General features: G+C 37.0%; 1 protein-coding gene across 1 annotated transcript; it reads left to right on the forward strand.

Moving 5' to 3' along the window:
• Positions 1–1,909: 1,909 nt before the first annotated feature.
• On the forward strand, positions 1,910–18,782 carry LOC119087284 (homer protein homolog 1-like; the record flags this gene model as incomplete). Its single annotated transcript, XM_037202027.1, has 4 exons — positions 1,910–2,107; positions 8,010–8,141; positions 10,637–10,729; positions 18,268–18,782. Coding segments are annotated over 4 exons (588 nt in total), but the record flags the coding sequence as incomplete, so codon positions are not given.
• Between the last annotated feature and the right edge of the window lie 6,182 nt (positions 18,783–24,964).

Below are 24,964 nucleotides of genomic sequence, written 5' to 3' on the forward strand. Positions count from 1 at the left end.
GCCACCACCGCCCAGCAACTGTTTTCTTAAACTTACACTTTAGAAAAATGCTTTCAATTTTTAAAAATAAAATCTGATTTATTTAGATTTAAATATTAAATATTCCCAGTTAAAAGGTTAGCATTCCGAGCCAGGCATGGTGCCTTTCCCCTGTAATCTCAGTACTCAGGAGGCTAGGGCAGCAGGATCTTGAGTTCAAGGGTAGCCTGGGCTCCATAGCAAGACTTTCTCTCTACATAATAAATATAATGTTTGAACCAAGGGAGGAAATAGCAAAGACAGCCTGGTGAGTGTTGTTTCCAAAACAGGTTTACTAAAGCCTTGGACACTTTGGACTGTAGGACTCCTGTTTGCAGATTGCCTGTGCCTTCTTTTCCACCTTGTAATATTGTTTTGAGTATTGATTAGTTTTTGTTCTTACTATTTGTAAAAACTTCTTGTACATTTTAAAGATTTGATTTAAGAAAGTATTGTCTATGGTTTTGAGCACCTCCTCCATATACTTTTCAGTATAGCTCATGAAAGGATAGTTTGAATGAAATCTTTCAGCTATTACAGAATGATGTATTTGTAAGTGCATAAATGTTAGAGACAGGGTAAAATAGAAGGATTCTTTTATTTTTATAATCTATTCTATACTATATCCTGTTTGTCATAACACCTGTAAAGGTTCTAGGAATAGTTAACTAACAAACACTGAACCTTTGCTCCTAGGGAATATAATATGTTCCTATTAAGTCTCTGATCACATGTTTATAACCAGTTAGTACATAACATTGTTTCATGTGCATTTCTTTTCATTTCAGTGTTTTAACTTATTTATTTATAGACATGATCTCATTATGTTTGCAGCTCAGTTTGGCCTTGAACTTACAAGATACCCTGTCTCTGCTTTCCAAATGCTAGGATTGTAGGTATGCTGCACTACACCCAGTTAATATGTGATTCCATGTACTATTATCACTGTTTTAACATTGAACATGTGACCAATTATAGTATGACTTGTGCCTGAATCAATCTTATCTAACACACATTTTTCTTCATAAGGCACATTAACTTTGCATCTATGAGTATATAACACTTAGGAACACTTCAGCATTATGCTGAGAGGCCATTTTAAGCAGTGAAAGCATCTATAATAGCACAGCAGTGCAAAAACCGTGGTGCTAAACAGACCACTAAAAAGACACCTGCTTGTATAGTCTGAGTGCTAAAGCAAGGCAGAGGTATTGTCTTGTTCATCCAAGGTAGAAAAGTTCATGTTAGGCAACTCACATTTTTCCACCCACACAGCTCTGTAAGACAGGGAAAAAAGTCACAGGTACTTACTTGAAAGTCTATTAGTTTGGTTTTCTATTACTGTGATAAAACAATAACCAAAAGCTTGAGGGAGAAAATGATTTATTTGGCTTACCGCTTCCAGTCCATTATTGAGGAAAGCCAAGGCAGGAACTCAAGCAGAATTCACAGAGGAAGACTGCTTCCTGGCTTGCCCAGCTTGCTTTCTTATATACAATGCAGGACCACCCTCTGGAGGTGGCACAGCCAACAGTGGGCCGAGCTCCCCTCCCCCCCATCCATCACTAGTCAAGAAATTCCTCAGAGACATGGCAAAGGCCATTCTGATGCATGCAGCTCCTCAGTTTAGGTTCTCTCTTCCCAGGTGACTCTAGTGTGTGTGTCAAGTTGGCAAAACCCACACAGAGTTACTGATGACTTTTAGTGAGTAGCTGAATTCACGTGTATGTACAGAATCTCTGAGTGGCAAGAATTGGCTATAGTTGTTTTAAAGAAGCTTAGAATGGAGTACTTCCACTATTCATATTGGAAAGAAAAACTTATTTGTGGGTATGTGTAAGTTTCTAGTAATGCAGTCACCGTTACCATTTTGTGTCCTCTTGTCTAATGAAATGAAACTGTTTTCAGTAGTTTTTTTCTTCCCTCCCTCAGGGAACAGCCTATCTTCAGCACTCGAGCTCATGTCTTCCAGATTGACCCAAACACAAAGAAGAACTGGGTCCCACCAGCAAAGCATGCAGTCACTGTGTCTTACTTTTATGACAGCACAAGAAATGTGTACAGGATAATCAGTTTAGACGGCTCAAAGGTAAGTCACGGTTACTAAGTAATCTCATTCTCTTGCTTTGGTCAACATAGAACTTCAAGTTCATTCACATTTTTATTTCCATTAAAATACTCCTTTTTGAATTATTAAAGCTTAACTTGAAGAAACAAAAAGTGATCATTCTTAGAGTAGCAACATTTTTTTTTTTTTTGCTCATCAGGTTTTTTTTTTTTTGATTTAACTAACTCCTTATTATATTGAGTTTTATAAGGAAATATATTCTTCAGACTTATGGTGGATAAGTTTATTTTAATGAGCATTCCTTGTGTCTCTGTTTTGTATCGATGTTAAATGATAAGAAAATACTGGTGAACAGTGAATTTCCCTATTAGTCACTTTTTCATTGTTATAACAATACCAGGTGTTGGCTACTTGTGGAGAAAAAGATTTATTTGTCTTAGAGGTTTGAAGGCTAAGAATCCAAAGGGGATAGATAGCCCTAGCTTAGTGATGGCTTCTCCTTGGTTGCAGTGCTGAATGATTTGATAATGGTGACTGACTTAAAGATGAGCAAGTGATTACATCTTGAGCCACGGTTGAGCTGAATGGGGCATTCTCCCTTTATGATAGCCCATTCAGAAGAATTGAAGTTTTTAAGAATTACTTTCCTGGAGCACATTCCCAATGACCTGATGATGACCTACCTCTAGATAGAACACTTGAATGTTCTACAATACTGCCTTTAAATCACAAAATTCTTGGGGCGTGGGGTTTGGGGCTAAGGATCTGGGTTTGGGTTCCAACACCCATACAGAGAGGCTCATAACCATCTGTAACTAGTTCTAGAGGATCTGACACCCCTTTCTGACCTCTGCAGGCACCAGGCACATACATGGTGTATATACATGCAAGCAGGCAAAATACTCATAAACATTAAATTAAGTAAATTTAAAACAACAGCAACAAAGACCCTTTAGGAGAACACAGTTAATACATAACTAACCCTTACAATTTCTGTACCCTTAAATCATGAACCCTGCCAACTTCAAAGCTAAAGTAACTGAAGTGTAAGACAGAAATCTTAAAGTTTTGCTTTTAAGAGAGGCAGATGATGTAATATTATGGTCAAGGACAATTGGGCTCCACCCTCAACTCTGTCAATTACTGTTTTGACTTTGAAGAAAATGCTTTCCGGGGCACCCTTTTTCTCAAATCAGTGTAAATAGTTGTAAAGATTAAATAAGTTAATATCGGTAGAACACACTTTGTGCTTGGTGGGTAGTATGCTGTTCAGAAAGGAGAAAATCTTTTATTTATTACCAGTGAATTTTATATAACTAACTTATATTCCAAAGATCAGATTCTGAGGTTTCCTTCCTTCAAGCTTTCTTGAAGGTATGAGGCCTTTCTAACTTTTCATCAGTTCAGTGTGCAAGTTAGGAACACAGAAGAGAGCCAAAGCACCTCATTGGGATTTTCAAATCATGTGACCTTACACAAGGTATTTAACTTGTGTGCATCTGTTTTCTCACATGTAAAAAAGATCTTAACAACTGTGCATGCACTATTACACCAGAGTATTGCTGTAAAGAATAAATACATTTTAAAAAGCATAATGTGCAGCAGTGTGTTGACTCTAGGTGAAGGTGCTTGTCACCTAGCCTGACAGCCCTGGGGCCCACACAGTGGAAGGAGAGAACAGACTCCCACAGGTTGTCCCCTGGCCTACAGGGCATGCATGTGCACATACACATAAATATAAACACATTTTACAGTAGCAACAACAAAAAAGTACAATTGTGCTACATATACTTATTATTAATATTACTAGACTAATAATTTTTACATATGACCTAGTATGGTTTGAAGGCTAAAAAGATCATTTAATTTAATGCTAAACTTGTAGTCTGCTTTTTCTTTATGTTCATTCCTTGTCTTTTTAACTATCTTATAGGGAAGGCTAGAGGTGTAGCATGCATAAGCCTTGATAGTGTCCATCACCACTGCTACCACAATGAAAAGAAAGAAGACAGGCAGGGATAATAGATTTATTTCAGGAGTGGACCTTGTGTCTCTAGATTATAGGACCTCAGGGCTATATATACCTTGTGTCTTACATATGTGATTAACTGGTGTTTCTCCGAATAATTTAGTTTTCTTTTCACTTTCACGTGAATGACTTAAAAGATGATAATAGCTAATTTCTGTGAAGTGTTATTTAATGAAGGGTAACTGCTCATAACTGTTTGGTTTAGTGAAGTACAACAGATATTAAATATTATCTCTGACTTTAGACTGTTATTTATTTTCCCTACTTGAACTTTCAGTTTCTGTAATCTCTTGTATCATTTGACCTAAACTGCCAGGATAATGAACTTTTATTAGCTGGGTTAAAAGGGTTAAATGGAAAGAAAGGTCAGCGGAAGTAGTCCGTGTCCAGGAAGAAAAGCCACACTGAAATACTTCGGTGCACTTCAGTTTTCCCAAGTCTTTCTGCTGTCTCATCTCCATCTCTGTTTTATGATTGCCTTAAGAAGCCCAGAGTACCATAAGTAGGAAATGTTCCTTTATTCTTTCTTTGTGCTTGAACTATACACATGAGGAAGTTTGTTTGTTTTTTTTTTTTTTTGCTTTTTGAGACAGGCTCTCACTATTTAGCTCTGACTGGCCTGGAACTCAGAAGTTCTCCTTTCTCTGCCTCCCAAATGCTGGAATGAAAGGTGTGTAGCAATGTCATATTGCTTTTGTTTTCTGGTCATGATATAAAGACTCTAGCTTGGCCTAGCCAGGTTCAAAGCATTCCTGATTTGAAACGAGACACATTTCCACCTCTTCACCTTAGACAAAAACTCTAGGTTTGAGAGTTGTTTATTTTAAATCACTAATTTTTTCTTTTTAAAAAAAAAAATCTTAATTCTATAAAAAAACAAACAAAACAAAAAAACCACACCTTTAATCTCAGCACTTGGGAGGCAGAGACCAACAGCTCTCTAAATTCGCTGCCAACCTGGTCTACAGAGTGAGTTCCAAGACAGCCAGGACTACACAGAGAAACCCTGTCTCAAAAAACCAGAAAATTTTCTTAGTTGTGTTCTAGTCAAAAAAATCTAAGATACAGATTTTCAAGCATAGGATTATTTAAAGCTTTTCTTCCGTGATTCAAGGACTAATTATACAGAAACGAGGAAAGGTTCAGATGGAGATTAGAATGGACCTCTTTAACAAGACACAATGAAGTTAATTTGAAATGGTTGAAATGAACCCTAGTGTCCACCAGCACATTGGTCAGTATTTCTTGTTGCTTATTAAATGTGTTATCACCCCACCTTTTAGAGTTAGTGGGGTCTGATGCCAAAATGCCCTTTTGGTCTTGGTTAATACTTAGGTCCCTCTTTAAATGTTCCTTGGAGAACACTGAAGGACCACCAATCTAGAACAGTGCTTGCTGGACTTCATTTGCTTGCCTTTGCTCTCTGTCGTATCCTTTTAGGGACTTCACAGCTATTTGAATGATCTGAAATTCCATTGTTAGCTATTTCTTTGCTCTAACCAACTCTTATAGAATGAAATCCATAACTGCATTGCCTCTGTTACTGTTGTGTCTCAAATTTCTAGAACTGTGCTTGTTAGCTAATAGGTACTCAGAGAACAACAAACAAATCAATGATCTTTGGTTGTTTGTTATAGTCTCTTTTGAGTTAGTCCTTCTAAAATCTTTTTAGATTATTTTATTTTTATATGGATGAGTGTTTTGACTGCATGTATGTGTGTGCACCGTGTGCTTGCCTGGTGCCTGCAGAGGACTGAAGAAAGCATCAGATGCCTGTAACTGGAGTTATAGGTGGTTGTAAGCTACCATGTAGGTGCTAAGCATCAAAATCGGATCCTCTGCAAGATCAACAAATGCTCTAAACTGCTCACCCACTTCTCCAGCCCCTCAACTTTTACTTGACAACTGCTCCACAAGTTAAAATAATTGTTAGCATGTTTTACATACCTAAAAGGGTATGTGAGTGGAAGCTGTTTTGAACTAAATGGTGAGGATGCTTTATAAATATCAATGGAGAAATTGATCAAGTACAAAGATAAAGCTCTCATATAACAATAGATAACATCTGTTTCCTGTGAGAAAGGAGGGAGCCAGTTTCCATTGTGCCATCTTCCTTTTCTTTAGTGGACGTGTATGTCCATGTGTCCTTGTTAAAGCTCTATCAGGTCCCGATAGCGCATAAACATTTACATTTGTAGTGGGTCACTTGGTAAACAAATAGACATTTTTTCAGAAAATGCTGGATTCCCATTGCCCATTTACTAGTTTGCTAGATGACAACTTCAGATTTGACAACATAAATGTTTTTATTTTTTTATTTTTTCTTCCGAGACAGGGTTTCTCTGTGTAGCTTTGAGCCTTTCCTGGAGCTCACTTGGTAGCCCAGGCTGGCCTCGAACACAGAGATCCACCTGGCTCTGCCTCCCGAGTGCTGGGATTAAAGGCGTGCGCCACCAACCCGGCAAATGTTTTTATTATTGGTGCAATTATATTTCTTAATTTTAGGGATACTAGACTACCCAACTATAAATGACCCTTTCCTTTCAGCGCTGGCAGGAAACATGGGTTAATATGTTATAATACCTGAAACATGTTAAGATCTCCAGAGTTAATCTTTATTAACATGCTAAATGCTGTGTCTTCTAAGAAATTACATGTGAAATAGAAATGATATTGCCACCAATCTATTATTTTATAAGAAAAGTGAAAATACTTCTTAGGAGTTTTTTTTTCTTTGAGTAGAGAAAAGGCCTGCTGGGTGATTGAAAGTCTTTTTTTTTTTTTTTTTTTTTTTTGGTATGAAAATATATTTTGTGTAATATCAAAGTCATTTGTATTCATTCATACCTTATTTATTTTTATTTAAGTTTATTTTATATATGTAGGTGTTTTGCCTGCATGCCTGCCAGTGCACCACATTCATGCTGGTTGCTTGGAAAGTCAAATAGAAGGTGTCAGGTCCCCCGGAACTAGAGTTACAGACAGCTGTGAGCTGCTATGTAAGTGCTAGTAATTGAACCCAGGTCTTTTGGAAGAATAGCCAGTTCTCTTAACCCTCTTAACCACTGAGATAGTTCTCCAGTCCCTCATACATTTAGTTTTTGAAAGATTCTGTTAAGACTAAAGCCTATTTGTTTCCAGAGAATAGCATCTAAGATTAATAAATATTGATCCTCAACATTCAAAGGGAAGAAGCTGACCACATTCAAACCCGTTCGAAGGCTCAGTGGTTGAGCACTTGCCTTGTATGTGCCAGGTCCTGAGTTTGATGACCGTTCTACCAAAAAGGGACAGTAACTCTAAAACCAAGATAAAAGCAACTGCTAACATTTGTCCATTGTCAATTTGTGAAAAAACAGTAGGTTTACAAGGTACATCTTTGGGAGCTTGGGTACTCTCTCAGTCAGTAAAGTGCTTACTTGTGCAGACATGAGGATCTGTTCTATCCCCAGCACCCATGTCAAAAGCTGAACTATGTGGTAATGCTTGTAATCTTAGCACTGGGGAGGGGAGACAGGTGAATTCCTCGGCCTTGGTAGCCAGCCAGCTTAACCTAATCAGCAAGCCTCAGGTCCTAGTGGGAGACCTCAAAAACCAAGTTGGACAGCTTTTGAAGAACAACATCTGAGGTTGTCTAGTGTGCACAGGCGTGCGCATACCTACACACACACACACACACACACACACACACACACACACACACCTTGAAGTTTTTTTGATCATTAAAAATATATCTATAGTTGTACTAGTTACATGTTTCTACATTGCCACAACTACAACTATCTTTATTTAACTTTGTGGGTTACAAATGATCCTTTTTTATGTAGCTGCAATGATCTTGTATTTAAATGCCTATTGCTTATTTTTGGCTGGCTACTTTTCTTTATTTTTTAGGCAATAATAAATAGCACCATCACTCCAAACATGACATTTACTAAAACATCTCAAAAGTTTGGCCAGTGGGCTGATAGCCGGGCAAACACTGTTTACGGATTGGGATTCTCTTCTGAGCATCATCTTTCAAAAGTAAGTTATTTCAGTAATCTCTGAGAAAATCTTCATCTCTAATTTATGTGTCCTAAATATATAATAGCAAACAGAGAATACAAAATACTGAAGAAATTTGTTTAATTTCAGTTGTGAACTATAGAACTATAATGACTTTAAAAAGAATATTAATATAATATTAAATGTTATAAATAAATATAAACATATTAAAATAAAAATATCTTTGGATTCTTCATAATTTTGCATAAAGATTTATTATACACATCCAGAATAGTCACCACTGGTTAAGAGGGCTTATTATAGTGAATTATATGTGTATCAGTAAGGAAAAGGTGGAACTACCTCTCCAGAAGGGATTTTGCTAAAAAAAAAATAATTGGAGATGGTCTTCAAGATAAGCATAAACTCTTCCAATAGTGAAAGTTACAGTTAGCAGGAATGTCGATTTCAGTTGGATTTTGTTATTGTTGTTTGTTTCCTAATATGACCGCAGTCATGTAAGTTATTGTTTGTTGAGAAAACTCTGATTTGCTTGGATGTAGAATCTCTGAACTGTCTGCAGTACAGAGTGAGATCCAGTTGGCACCAAGAATTTCTCAAGTAATGCTGATCAAATGAATTACGATGGCCAGAAAGACTTACAAAGTGCAGAGCTTCACCAGCTAAATACTAGAAATAAAAGCCGTTGTCCTGCCAATGAAGAAAGCCACCCATGCTTCCTTCCATCAGGGGCCCCTTGAGTGCTCGTGGGAATCACACAGAAAGACTGGATATGAGAGTGGAAAGGTGCACAGGACACTAAGGTGGTTAGGATGAAGAGCACTCACCTGGCTCTCCAGAGTCTGTGCCCACAAGACAAAGATTTGTGCTAAAACTTCTGTGATAACTCTTCTGTGTAAAGGGTTTACCTTTAACAGAATTTTAGTGCTTACACGAGATTTGATATCAACAGAATCTGAAAATTAAGTTGTTCAAATGCAAGGTAACACTCTTGTAGGTAGATTCAGTTCATAGATACATTAAACCTTAAGCTTATTTACTGTAGAAATTGTTCAGATCCTTTAAAGTGAGTTATTTTAAATGTCTTACACCTTTGTGAATATTTATTGACTTGATTTATAGTTAGTTTAGTAGTTGAAATAATCTATTTGTTTTTCTTGTGTTTTAGTTGTAAACATTCCTTTTCATGTATGTTTTCAATATAAATTAAAGTTTAAAGCTCAAAGTTTGAAGCTATTTTAACTATTGCCTTTGTGATTATAACCCATTCTTTATAAGACACAGTGTGAGTGTGGCCTAATAGGACTGCTCTTAGCAAGTCTTACTTTCTAAATATATTTTTGAACTGTGGTATAGGTGTGAGTTTTAGATCAGAGTTTCTCAGTATAGCAGTTCAGATGAATTTCTCTTCCAGAAATGATCTCCTTGAAAAGTTAGATGCTTATTCTAACACATTAGCCATTACTCAGACACTTTATAGAACTTTCTTTGGGTTGTCTGCTAAAGGAGAGAAATTATACTTTTTACTACATGAATTTCATGATTTTTCACAACAAAGAGCTAAAATTGTAAGTTTATTTCTGAAACAAACTTTCATGAAATATCTTTTAAGCTTCATTAATTTTGACAATAAATTAAATCTTTCATTACGTTTTTTCAAGCTACTGAGTGGCTAGCAAACAGAGTAAAGGAGTAGTCAGTTAAAACCTGTCAGTCCATACAGTCTCAGCTTACAGCCTCTTACTTGTTTGTTTTGGGAGAGGGTGTCTGGGAATGGCTTTATGTTATAAGAATTTTTTTTCCTCTTCAAGTTAAAATATACTTACTATATCTGAATATAGTGATAAAATAGCTTCCATATCCCAAACAAATAGGTACTGTGTCTGACAGTGGTGTTTCTAAGAATTAGTATTTCATGAATAATTTTTTCATCTGAATGACCTTTTATGTTATTCTTTTCTTTTTTAACTTTATGTTATTGCTTTCTGTTACTGAATTGGCTATTTAGAAATCTTTGCTAATGAGTTTTTTAGTTGTTAGTGATAATATAATGATATGTAATGTGTCTGTATGACTTACATAATATGGGCATTTATATTTTATTATTAGTTAAGCATTTTCTTAGTATTTTGATGTACAAATAGATACATAAATGGTTGCATTTTCTTAGCAATTAAAAAAAAAGTATAGTATACGCCTGTCTGCTGACTTTACCACTCATGTGAGTCTTAGTAAATTGTTTCTTAATAACCAGAGAAGAATACAGATAAGCCAGCTTATCAAATTCTAACCTCTTGATATGGTGATATTTTGAATAAGATTTATCGCAGCGCTTATGTTCAGTGTCTGGGGTTTAGGCTCTTTTTTCCTCATTTTCATAATACAAGCTGTGCTTGTTAGGAGGCCGCGCTGCTTGTGTAAGAGTCAGTTCAGAAAATGAAGGAAAACCAAGGAGGCGCAGGCCCAGTGGCATACTGCTCGTTGGCTAATGCATATAGTCTCTGTGTGTTCAGTTTGCAGAAAAGTTTCAGGAATTTAAAGAAGCTGCTCGACTCGCAAAGGAGAAGTCGCAAGAGAAGATGGAACTAACCAGTACACCTTCACAGGTGGGTATGCTGGACCTGCTCTCATGTGTGAGCCCTGCTCACTTCAGACCATCGTATCCTTATGCCAGAGTAAAATTTGGAAGAATAATGGCAAAATTACCCAGAGTAGATAGAGAAGTGCACTCTTAATTAGTCTCTGCTGACCGAGAAATACATCAGTGTTTACAAGAATAGTTTTAAAAATCAATATTAACTCAGATAACCTTTATCTTCTGGTCTTAGTTGAAGTTTTTATTGTACTGAAAAGACACCATGACCACAGCAACTCTTCAAAAGTAAAACATTTCATTGAAGAGTTCACTTTCAGTTTCCGAGGTTCAGTCCATGGCAGAGTGCAGGCAGACATGATGCAGGAGCTGAGAGTGCTGCATCTTACAGACAACAGGAAGTGGACTGACAGTCACACTGAGGGAAGCCTGAGCCAAAGACGCCTCAGAGCCTGCCCCCACGGTGACACACTTCTCCAACAAGGCCACAGCTCCTAATAGTGCCACCGGGTCCAATTTCTTTCAAACCACCACAATACCTAACAGCAGAAGAGCAAAAGTACAAAATGATCGACCTGTGTTTTTGTCAATGTTCTTTTACACCTGCAGTGGTAAGACAGAAAGGAGAGTCTCAGAAAAACAAACAGAAATGTGCTCGCTCGTGGTCTAGAAGCTAGGTGTGACACACCCTGCAGATCTACGTGGGAAAGCCAGAGGGAGTAGATAAGAGACAGAAAGAGCCAAGGAAATCTGTGCCGCACTTCGCTTAGGATTTCATGGGAAAAGTGGAGAAACAATAAAAATAGTTTAGGATTGGCTAGTTTGAGCAATTTCATTGGCTCTCAGTTTCTACTGGCTTTAATCTGGCTCTGGAGTGATTAAGACAATGGAATAGGTTTCTTCAGTACTAGGCCAGATAAGAAAATGTTTTGTGTGGTACCAGCATGGCTAGTTTGACATCACTAGGCTCCTAGTTTCTCTAAGTATTGACTAGTTCTAAAGGAGAGAAGTAGTTTACCTAGTCAAACATTACAAAATATTGGATGATTCTGAGAGTAGAGTTGCTTATGTACAATCTTGACAACCTGAGTGCTCTCCCTAGAACTCACAAGGTGGACAAGGTGGCAAGAGAGAACCAGCATCCATGTCCTCTACCCACATGCCTGCTGTAGCATGTGGATCCCCCAACATCCATGTCCTCTACCCACATGCCTGCTGTAGCTTGTGGATCCCCCAACATCCATGTCCTCTACCACATGCCTGCCATAGTTTGCATCCCCCCAACATCCATGTCTTCTGTACCCCACATGTCTGCTATAGTTTATATATGCCCCCACAATAATAATAATAATTTTAAAAAAATCAAACATTACAAAATATAAAGCATTATAAAATTTAAGGCATGTGGTTCTTCCCGGTCTTAGAAATCTACTTATATCTAACTATTTGGTAAGCCTCACTAAGTATAAAGAACTCATTTATATTTTAATTAGGAGAGTTCTACTAAATGTCTTTGCTCACAGACAACGTTTATTGTGGATTGAAACCAAAGTCCATTCTTCCATACTTGCAGCAACCTGGGATAATTTGAGTGATCTTTGTGAAACTGCATTGAATCTCTTTTTCAAATGCTTTGCTGCTCCAGTGATTCCTTTAGTCATAAAAGCCAGTATGTATTGGGAGTTCTGATTCTTTAGGTGAATGATTTTCTTGTTACCAAAAATGCAACACAAAGCACATTCAGTAAGTAAATACACAAAATATCAATAAAGTTGTAGTGGATGATACATGCCATTGTCTTTAGTTACTGTTTCTCCAGTTATAACTTAGTATTGTGTTTAATTGATTGTAAACTGTTACAAGTTATAAGCTAATTTCTTATCTCTGGTGGAAGGAAAGTCTTTAAGCTTTTGCTTTGGTCAAATGAATATAGAAAAGATGTTCATATTTGAAAAAATGCCATGATATAAAAAGAATGAATAATATCGTAATTTGATCAGTGCTTGAAAAACAGGCCTTAATTTGTCCTTTCAAATATTTCAAGTCTGTTAACTTACTGTGTAGGAGCCAGAGAGAAAAGAAGAAAAAACATTTTCTCCTTCCTCCTCTTCCCTACATTTGTGACAACTTAATGTTTCTCTTTTGTTTGAATGGGAATATTTAAATTGAATAACTGGTGATAATAGATAATCAACATCCTTCTTTTTTTTTTTTTTTTTTTTTTTTTTTTTGGTTTTTTCGAAACAGGGTTTCTCTGTGTAGCTTTGCGCCTTTCCTGGAACTCACTTGGTAGCCCAGGCTGGCCGAACTCACAGAGATCCTCCTGGCTCTGCTCCCAAGTGCTGGGATTAAAGGCGTGCGCCACCACCGCCCGGCCAACATCCTTCTTTTTACTTGAGGAGGTACACTACTTCAGTTAAGATTTGAAGTGTGGGATGGGGATATAGCTCAGTGATAGAGTCAGCCTGCACACCAGACTCTAGGTTGGATGCCCAGCACTACAAACAAATGAGATGGGGCACACGATGGCTCAGCATATAAAATCACTTGCTGTGCAAGCCTGTAACCTAAAACTGATCCCCAGAGCCACATGCTGGAAGGAGAGACCCAGCTCTTGACCCTAACGCCTCCTGCTGTAACACTCATGTGCCCCTTCTCTTCCTTATCCCCTCCTCTGTTTCTCTGTCCCCCTCTCCTCTGAACCTCCCTTCCCCTCTACCTCAACAAATACACAACAAACAATAACTTAAAGTAAAACACAAAACCATGAGCATTTTCAAGCCAGACAAACTTAAATTTTTTTCTGTGACTAGAGAAGTTGTTTAACTCGAGTGTTTATACATCTTAGCATAAGTATTATATCACTTTATTGAGAGAGGTGAGTGTGGTAAGGGTAATGGCAACTCATGGTTAGTGAGCAATGTGTGCTCTAGAGCTGGGCTTGAATTTTGGCACTAACCTTTATTAGCTTTATGAATTAGGTGAATAACTGGGAGGTGGAAGTTGGACATAAAAAATGGGAATAAGACCAACATATTCTCAGGGTTATTGTGAGACTTCAATAAGGATTAGAAAATGCTTATATATAGTAAATCCTTAGGAAATATAGGCACCTGTTGTTGTTGAGTGAGTGTGTTATAATGGTGAGAATAATAATTATAAAGTCTTTAAATAGTGCGTGGCACATAATACTTGTTAGGAAAACATAGATGCCATATGGCTTTGGGTTTCTATTGCTTTGGTAAAACCATGACCAACAGCAACTTGAGGAGGAGAGGGTTCATTTGGTTTACATATGCCAGGTCACAGTCTGTTGAGGGAAGCCAAGGCAGGAACTCAGACAGGGAAGAACCCGGAGGCAGGAGCTGAAGCAGAGGCCATGGAGGAACTCTGCTTATTGGCCTGCTCCTCATGACCTGCTCAACTTGCTTTCTTTTTTTTTTTTTTTTTTTTGTTTTGTTTTTTTTTTTTTTTTCGAGACAGGGTTTCTCTGCGTAGCTTTGCGCCTTTCCTGGAGCTCACTTGGTAGCCCAGGCTGGCCTCGAACTCACAGAGATCCGCCTGGCTCTGCCTCCGAGTGCTAGGATTAAAGGCGTGCGCCACCACTGCCCGGCTCAACTTGCTTTCTTTATTCATGTATTTTTATGTAAGTTGCATGTACACCTACATGACAGAAGAGGGATCAGATCACATTATAGATGGTTATGAGCCACCATGTGGTTGCTGGAATTGAACTCAGGACCTCTGAAGAGCAGCCAGTGCTCTTAACCACTGAGCCATCTCTCCAGCCCCCTCAACTTGCTTTCTTACATAACACAGGACCACCTGCTTAGAGTTGGCACTGCCCACATTGGGTTGGACCCTCCCACATCAATTATTCATCAAGAAAATGCCTCACAGGCTTGTCTTCAGGCCAGTCTGATAGAGGTAATTCCTTAATTGAGATCCCCTCTTCTCAGATGACTAGTTTGTGTTAAGTTGGCAAAAACAACCAGCACAACATGCGTCAGAATTCTTTTGGAAACTTATTAAAGCACACTATAGTTTCTTATTTAATTCTAAGATGGAGCCCAGATATTTGTATTTCTGCTTTCTTTTCAGGAGATACTGATGTGATTGGTCTTACGTAAGGAATGCTATAGACAAGTCATTCCATTTCCTTCAAACCATGAAATAAAAGGAGTCTTGCATTTAGACAGGAGTTACTCTTGAACTAAGGCAGTGCATACTCCTGGCCGAGTATGGAGAGTGTTAAAGTTAGCATGAGCCTGTCAATGTAGCACTGTAACTGTTAGTCAAGTCTGTCTAGACTATAAGCCGTCTAGGTGAAGTCGAGAGCAGTAGGAAGGGAGTGGAACAGATTGGGACTGTAGGCTACAGCTCTTTTTGTCTCTTGGAATCAAAACCAATAGTTGGTCTATTAATCAAAAAAGAGAGCTAAGGATTGAACAGGTCTGTCATCCCAAGTACTCTGGAGGTTGAGAGGAGGATTGTAAAGTATGCCTGGGCTACATGCTGAATTTAGAGCCATTCCAGCAACTAAATAAATAAAGATCCTGTCTTATCATAACAGTAAGTAAAAAACAGGGTTGAGCTATATAGCTCAGTGATATAGTGTCTGCTTAATGTGCAGGAGGCCATAGATTCAATCTCCATTATTGGGCGGGGGAGTGGGATGTGAGGAAAACGTTTTAAAGGATTCTTACTTAAAATTTTTATGTTTACATTCAATAATTTTAATTCTCCAATATTTTAATCTAAAACCTTTGAATATGTTGTTGACTTGAATCCTACCTTTCTTTTCTATGTTTTGATTCTAACAGACTGACTATACTAACAGTTAGTTATTGTGGGAGATCTCTGCAGGTTGTAAAGCAGGCAGGGAAAGAGCCTGCCGAGGGAAGACCGAAACTCGGTCCACCCTGATGTAGGTAACCGGTGCGGGGCCGAGATGTCTTGGAGTCTGATATATTCAGATATAGCTTGTATATTTTTGCCAAATTTAAGCACAGTGCAATTTTGGATAAAGTTTCCAGATAACAACTCATCCCCTTGAGTTCAGCCAAGCTCAAGATATGTTTACCATGGAGCTCTTTACAAAGTACATGTATGGCTTCTTCCCTGAAATGGGTTCTCTTTGACTCAGAAACAGTGCTCCAAGATAAGGAAGGGTCTAGGGCGAGTGACTGAGTAAGCACAGTGTCTGTGGTGTCACGGCTGGCCTGGCCTTAAGATGACACAGAAGTCATTTAGGCTCTTGTAAAGTATAGATGACATCTCTCTCACAAGGAAAAGTTTTAAGGCCTAGAAGCAATGCTCAAGATTTAGGGGGAAAGGGTCTGGGATTAACAAACATAATGTTCTGAGTGAGATGGGCAGAGACTGGCTCAGCAGGTAGCAAAGGATTTCCAGGTTGTAAACTACATTTCCCCCCAACATTCTGGAGAACAGCCAAATAGCTTCTCCCTTTGGAGAGCGCAGGGGAGATCAGGTGTGTGTTTAATTTTCCTGGCTTCTCCAGTGCTTATCTGTGTACACAGGACCTTTTTGCCCTCTACACATTTTCTTGAGTTTTGAGGTTGGTTTTTTGCTTTGCTTTGTTTTTGTTTTTATGGGTGTGTTTATTTGGGCTTTGCAATTCAAAGGGATATATGTTCACTGCGTCAGAGAAGGTGAGCTGCTGCTGGTCACATTGCGTCTGAAGTCAGGAGGCAGAGGGAGATGAATTCAAGGTTGTTAAATAGAGCTAAAGCTTGGCACTTGCAAAGATATCAGAATATTCTATTTTTTATCTTTTCTCTGATATCTGGTACGATAGTATGTAAAAATACATAGTGAATTATGTGCTTAATTCACCTGTGAATTTTATTTTACTTTATAGCCATTTACTTTTCAGACATTTTAGAGCATTTAATTTGATTTTAATTAAAATAACTACTCTAGTTTTAGCCTTTTAAATTATTAATTTACATAATATTTAATCCAGTTATTAATTATGTAAATACAGTTGGCATAAACAATCTTGAAGGTAAATACAACTGGCTCCTGTTAGGCGTTTAATGCAGTTACCGGGTACAAAGTATATAAACAGAGTGAAGATTGACCCGTTCAATCAGTTACAATATTACTTAGGGGTTGGAAATGGCTCAGCAGTAAGAATACTTGTTTTTACAAAGGACCAGAGTTCAGTTTCCAGCACCTATATCAGGGAGCTTACAACCCCAAGTAACTTCAGCTCCAGGGGATCCAATGCTCTGCACTCTTCTGGCCTCTGTGGGTACGTGCATACACTCACACAAACACATACCTACATATGAACTAGAGAATAAATCTTTAAAAAAAATAGATGGGTTTTTCAGACTCAGATATTCTTTTTCCTTTTCTTTCCTTTCTATTCCTCTTTTTCCCAGGATTGATTGATTGATTGATTTTTATTTTTATTTTTTTTTTTTGCGGGGGCTGGAGGGCAGGATTGTTTCTAAATGCTTACTGCTTTGCTAATCCTAAATATTGATATAAAATTGTAAAATGCTTTTAACATAATGAAAAGTTTGTTAGTCTGCTAGACTTTATATTTAGAACTCTGTGAAAACCCTCCATGAGAAGTCTGAGTTTCAGCAGTCAGCGAAGCAGTGTCTTAAAGGAAGGTGACCTCTGTCAGACAGGAGCAGAGGAAACCCATGGCCTTGCTTATATGCCGGCAGAACTGTGCCCTGTGTAAGGACTGTTACAGTTGCCAGAAGCTGGGGTTCCAGAGATGGTGGCCCGAATGGTGACAGTGTGGGGAATAATTGACACCAGAGGATGATGGGTGCTTGCCTGGAACCTCAACTCCATCTTCTGTGTGTATGACAATCACCAAATTTCTCCCAGATTTTCCTCTCAACTTCTGCACAGAAGAGAGAGGTATGACAGTTTTTATTGAAGTATGAAAGAACGAGTGGAATGAGTCTTTCGTGAATGTTTGTTAAATAATAAAGGGCCTGTTTTAGTTTAGCTAAAAAGGATGAAACTAAAGAAATTTCGTTTCAGCATTATTTGAATTAGTACAGAGTCTGGTGAGGAAGGATGGAGTACCAATGCCTCCCACATTGCCTTACTCAGAGTGGGTGATGTTTTTTTTTCTGAGACAGTGTCTCACTGGGATGCTCAGGATGGCCTCAAGTATACTATCCTCCTGCCTCATCCTCTTGAGTGCTGGGATTGTAGACAAACACCATCCTGCCCAGCTGCCAATTTTTCATTCTAGAGTAATTTTATGAATACCATTAATTTCACTTGATTACTTTTATTAACCCAAATATTTCACGTTTTTTAAAATTACATTTCTAAATTGTTATCTTTATAATTTTAAATTATATTGTATTTTAGTTAATTTTCTTATGAGTTGCTTTCATGAAAAAATAATTATCTTTTTTTAATCTATTCAAATTTTAGTTGCTATCTGATTTCATCACAAGGACTTCATTAGATGACATTGTGTGCTTGAACAAAAGTGTAACACTTTAAAGCAATCTCTTACTCTCCTTTCTCTCTTCTTTTGTTTTATAGGAGTCCGCAGGAGGAGACCTTCAGTCTCCTTTAACCCCAGAAAGCATAAATGGCACGGATGATGAACGGACACCGGATGTGACACAGAACTCGGAGCCAAGGACTGAGCCAGCTCAGAATGCGCTGCCGTTCTCACATAGTACCCGTTCAACTCAGCAATCATGATTCAGTAGGATGTGCAAATATCAGAATGCGCTGCCGTTCTCACATAGGTACCCGTTCAACTCTCAGCAATCATGATTCAGTAGGATGTGCAAATATGGAGGCTTATTTGGTTCAGAAACTCTTGAGTGGAAAGCCCAGGTCAGACTTCTTTAATTAATTTGTTGTTTTTGGTTGCTCAAATTGACTGAATGAATATTTTCATTATCTGTGTGGAAAAAGGATAGTGAGTTAATTATACAAGAAACTTTTTCAATGGAACAAAACATAAATCCCCTTTTGGGGGTTTGTTTGTTTCAAGACAGGGTTTCTCTGTGTAACAGCCCTGGCTGTCCTGGAACTTGTTCTGTAGACCAGACTGCCTTGAACTCACAAAGATCCGCCTGCCTCTGCCTCCTGATGCTGGAAAATCTCTTCTATTTTTGAAGACCCCTTTTGTTACCTAGTTTTCTGTTTTCATGTGTGTAACATAAGAATTATACATTGTAACTAGAAGTAATCGGATTCCCACTTTAAAGTGAAGCTTTTCTGTAGTCCTAGAGGTGTCGTACCAGCGTTCACAGATGACAGTAGATACCAGGCTGGAGCCTGTGAAAAGTAATGGCAGACTGTTTTGTGTACCAACAGAAGAAAAGCTTAAATTGCTTCTGAATTTTTAAAAGAATTCTGTAGTCTAAAAGATACAGTGTGTTCTAAATGTATTATAAGCTAGTTGCATTAATTATTGGCCACACTGTGTTATTATTAGACTGTAAAGAGGAATGTGAAATGGTACTATTGAAATTATTTTTTTTTAACAAAGCCTGTCTGTAATCTGCCTTAACATTAATTTTTACTCTTATCTGAATAGTAGTTTATGTAAAATTAGAAAATAGTTTTATTTTACTGCACATTGTTTTGGAGGACCCAAGTTTTAGAAAATAAAATTTTTTGACAGAAAAGTTGCAAAGTGAAAGGGCTGGTGGCGCACGCCTTTAGTCCCAGCACTCAGGAGGCAGAGGCAGGCGGATCTCTGAGTTCAAGGCCAGCCTGGGCAACAGAGTGAGTTCCAGGACAGGCTTCAAAGCTACACAGAGAAACCCTGTCTGGGGGAAGGGGGGAGTTCAAAGTGACATATTTTAAACTGTCCTAAGTGAATTTTAATTTTCATTTAACTGTATCAAGTAATAGGTGCATAGGATTAAACATATTAGACAAGCACTGAGTAATTTTATCAGGCTGAGGAGGAAGGAAATCAGGCGTGATTTTTAAGACTAAATGGGATATTTTGAATGTAAGGATGCTCTAATACCAACTCTACATATGATAGTAAAACATTTTGAAGTAAGTTGTTCATGATTTGGGTTACTGTAGTGCAAGTGCTTTTGTTCTCTAGCTGTACAGAGAGCTGAACTCAGGAAACCCTCATTCCCTCAATCTGACTACCACACATTCATGTGGATTTAGTGACCAGTCTTTTAACAAGACTGCAATTCTTTGATAGCATTACAAAAATTACATTATTTAATTATAAAGAATGATATTGTAGGATAGGATTCTAAAATATTTTACTGCATTAAGGAAAGGAAAAACTTCCTTTCTATCAAGTAATATTTAACCTTTCCATTTAAAAGACTGAACTGCACTGATTGTAATTATAAAATTTAACACCTAAATTGAGCCATCTGTACTGAATACTGTGGCATTTGGAAATAAGAATTTTTAAATTTAACATTTGTAAAAGCTCCTTCTAGTTTATACATTTAAAATTTTCTAAATGTTTATTGTTTTCATAATCCTTAATATTGATGTTACTTTCCTAGAATTGGTCCCCATCTGCTGACTCTTTTCCTGTGTTCTTGAGTGTCTGTTAGGAACCACTTTTACCTTGAAGATACTTCTGTGACCATGACTTGTCATGGAGGATTTGACAGTGTTCTAAATGGAAAACTTAGGAGATCAGTTTAACCTTACAATTATGTTGAAGGCATTTTATAATCATACAGTTTTTCTTATTATTTTAAGAATTCCCAGCTATAGGATTTTATAAAAGTATTCCTTTTAATTCAATGATACATGATTCAGGATTCATCTACTTCCTTGATTGAAATAAAGATTATCATGGGAGGTAGATTATTTACAGTTACTGCAAGAATTCCTGATTGTCAAAACGATAGAAGACCTCAGAGATGGTATTATTCAAGATTTCCCAAACGATGGTAGTTTCAAATCAACTTAATAGGTTTTTCATGGCTTCTGAAAAAGAAGATAAGTAGCAGACATCAGTAAAGCTGACTGTAGTGTTTCAGTGTTACGCATACATATGTGCATGCTGACTTACAATGTGAAGCATCATAGTTTGAAAGCATATGCCTTTGGCTTATGAGAAAACTAAATCCTAAAATTTAGTTCATGTGTCCTAGGTCCAGTTGCTCATTAGTAATCACTTTGATTTGACAGCTCAGTTCTTCAGACCCTGCCCTAGTATGTATATAGGTATACATATCATAATGCATACATAATAATTTTTTAAAAATTTTATGTGTATGGGTGTTTTGCATGCAGGCATGCCCATGCCTGGTGCCCAAAGAAGCCAGAAAAGGGTGTCAGATCCCCTAGAACTAGAGTTACAGATGGTTGTGAGCTACTATGTGGGTGCTGGTATCTGAACCTTGAGCAACCTATAAGAGCAACAAGTGCTTTTAAGCACTGAGCCAACTTTTCAGCCTGTGTTGTATTATTTTAAAAGCAAATCCTAGATCCATAATTTCATCCACAAATAGTTTCTTAAAATTATCTTGAACTTTTAAGGAAATAAACTAAGCTGTGACAGTTTTATTTTCCCTAATTCAGTGGCATCATGCCTTACCTTGAATCATCTACTACTTTCTTTGAATTTTAAAAACTGTACTGCTGAATTAAAATGTAAGCATATGAGCTCTTATGTACTCTTTAGTCAAGTGCTATAGGACTGTTTTGTGTCCCTTTCATAAACTATGCAAAAATAGTCTAATCGAATATGTTTTGAAGAGTGAACACTCTTTGGTCTACTTTAAATGCTTTCAAAAGCTTAGGAGATGGAAAACGTGAGGGTGAATGTTTACTAATTTCTTTGAGGATATGTTATTACATCTTTTCTAAATTGCTTTTTTTTATAATTATTTTAACTTACATGATAATATCCTTTTGGGATTGAACAAAAACATTGACAAACTGAAGTGACTTTTGAGGGTGTAATTTGAGACCGTAGTCTTAAACTAGCTGGTAACTAAAATGCATTTAGATCCTAATAGACGAACTTGTGTGGACGCGTGTACAAAAGTTTCCCTCTCTCCTTCAAGGCAATGGTTTGCTTCCTGGTGTCATTTGTTTGGAATTCTAGAATGTGTTCTCTCTTACAATAAGTGTTTCGATTTTTTAAATAAGATTTAAGACAACCTAAATTCTCTCAGAAGTAGTAAGTTTTATATATTATTGTAGTGCTGTTGGAATGTGATACTGAAATATACTACTGAAATTAAAATTTTTTATTGTTTATAACTTTGATTCTCAGAGATGCAGTATTATATTGGTAAATAACTGCTATAATGTTTTTGAGAGTTCAGAACTTATATCAGCAGTTTGTGAAGCTATTTTTGTACTGACAATTTTTGATAAGTTTGGCTACTGTAATGGAAAATAGGCTCTTTGAAGCACTGATTATATTTGGAGTCTTCTAACGTTTGGATAATACATTCTTATGGTGCTGCTGGACTTTATGCATTTTGAGGGTACTGCATGTATCTTCTGTTCTGTCAGAGATTTTTCCCTGCCACTTCTTGTGTGTCACAACTCATTAAAAGGTGTATGCAGAAATACTTTCTAGTATATTGCTTTTTGCTATAAAACAGTATAATAGTAAAAACCTGGTTGATCCACTCCATTTATATCTATTATCTAAGTTTCAGAAAGGGGCTAGAATTGAAATTATATCTGGAGATTTTTCTGCAATTTCTGTATTTTAGGTAACATTTTAACCAGTTTTTAAAAAAATTATTTATATTTAAGTGAGCTAAAGTATACCAGAATGTACTTTTTATAAATTAGATACAGTTTGTACTTATTTGCCAATGTTACAAGAAAAGAGTGACTAGTGTTATGAAACCTAAGCACTGCCTGGCACGCTGGCATACGCCTTCAGCCCTCGAGAGACAGGGCAAGTAGAGCTCCATGAGTTCCAGGCCAGCCAGGACCTTGATAAGTTTGGGACCATAGTGGGACCTTCTCAAAAGGGTCTAACTTACCATGTGTTGTGTACATCTAAGCATACATCTCCTTCCTTTTTAAGGAGTAAACAGAACTTAGAAGGTTGTAGTTAGGAGCTAAAGTAAAAGTAATAGCTGTAGGTAATTTTTGTTTAGATAAATCTATAAAGCTGGAATTTAACTTAATAAGAATTGATTTTATTACTGATAAAATTATAGGCAAAATTTTTACATTGTACAGTTCCCTTAACTGCTATAGTTGTGACTTTGCATTGTCAAACCTCAAAAATTATACTAGATTTTTCAGAATTAATATGAAAGCTAAGAAAAAGTTACGATCATAACTCAGCAATTTAGGGATACAGATTTACTTTACATAATTGAAAGGGTGGCATTTTATAACAAGTGCCATCTTGCTAATTTGCTTAAATAAAATACTATCTGCATTCTCTGTAAAAGAAATTTATGTCTTTTAAAATAAAATGAACAAAGAATATAGTTTATCGACCAAGATTGTTAAGTAGTTTTCTGAATAGATATACATGATTTTCTGTCTTAAATTTTTGCAAAACTACTTTGCATTTTTTTCTGAAGTCATCCAAGATTTTGTGGAAATGTTAAAAATTGCTAAAGCCTTTTGTGAGGCATTATCACTCAGTATAGGTTATTTATAAGAAGAAATGATTCTGTGAGACCCAGACATTTCTAAGCTACTTCCAGTATGGGTTAGTCCCTTGTCTTCCCTTTCCAGCTGTTCCTGTTAATGAAGGAGGGTATGAAGTCATTCATCTCCAGTGGCTGTCAGCTTCTTTCTACAGCTGTCTAGCTGGAATTAGCTATGTGGTACCTGGCCATGGATGAGATTGGTGTAGACTATGATCTCTTCCCTTGGAGGACTTTTAAAAACCATTGTGTGGATCCCATTGGAGAGAGGTTTATGATTTAGACAGATCTGCTCTGGTACATAAGGAAAATGCTTTTATTTCTAATTGATTTTACTTTTAAAGAGTATTAAGGGTTGAGACCAAAATATAACAAATGTAGAGAGAGGCAGACAAGCCACATACATAGTGAAATTTGTGGTATGGATGATCGTAAAGAGTGATGAGGTTAAATGGAGTGTGTAAATTACTGAAGTTGTTAGAAGTGAAGCCAGAGCGGTGTTATCTAGTGACAGCTGACTTCTTCCAGACCTTTGAAACTAACCTGTAAAGTCAGGCAAATGCTTGTTTCAGACACTAGACTCACACTTCACATGAAAGTAAAATGACTGCCTTGCTGTGAAGTCTGGAAGTGTGGATATGAAAACTATTGAAACAACTATACACTGTGTTCGTTTATGTCAGTTTGCCATTAACAATTTAGCTTGTTGACCAATATGTTAATTTTTATGACTTTTACTAAATTGAAGTTTAAAAATAGTAAGACTTTGAGAGATAGAAAACTTTGACCATTATGTAGTTCAGAAATCACTTCATGGGCTGGAGAGATGGCTCAGTGGTTTAAGAGCACTGACTCTTCCAGAGGTCCTGAGTTCAATTCCCAGCAACCACATGGTGGCTCACAACCATTTACAGTGGGATCTGATACCCTCTTCTGTCATGAAGATGTACAGGAGAACAGAACACTCACATGTAAATAAATAAATAAATAAATCTTTAAAAGAAAGAAAGAAATCACTTCATTTTACAAAAGTAGAAAGAGAACCAGAGTGTTCTTAACCTTATCTGCTAAATGGCTGGATTGCATCAGAGAGCTCTCCAGAAATTTGGGTCATTAGAGGCTCACCTGGCCAAGGGAGTTCTCTCTGTATAAACTATAAGAGAGTGTCACTTTTCAAACACTCACCCTCCTGATTTTTATTATTGTTAAACTTACATGTAGCCTCTGCATGTTTAACTCCCTATTCAGGAATTCTCTTCTTCCAATCTAGGCCTCATTGACTTGAAAATGTCTAGCTATCTCTCATATATTTCTACTTTTTTAGATAAACAATAAATAATGAATAGTTTATTTTTTAACAAATAAATTTTCTGTTTCTGCTGTTAACTGAGATAATAGAACAAGGTACATCAAAGTGATTCAAGTTGTTCATTAACATAAATAAACATATATTTAGTAGAACTAGCAAAGTTACATATTTGAAGAATAATCATCTTGATATCATAATTCTAACAAAAGGCTGTTAATATTCCCCTTACTATTTTTTGTTTTTTTGTTTATTCATGTATTTTGGTTTTTTGAGACAGGGTTTCTCTGTCCTGGAACTCACTCCATAGACCAGGCGGCCTCAGACTCAAGAGATCCGCTTG

Source organism: Peromyscus leucopus, unplaced genomic scaffold, assembly GCF_004664715.2.
Source record: "Peromyscus leucopus breed LL Stock unplaced genomic scaffold, UCI_PerLeu_2.1 scaffold_932, whole genome shotgun sequence".
Classification (NCBI taxonomy): domain Eukaryota; kingdom Metazoa; phylum Chordata; class Mammalia; order Rodentia; family Cricetidae; genus Peromyscus; species Peromyscus leucopus.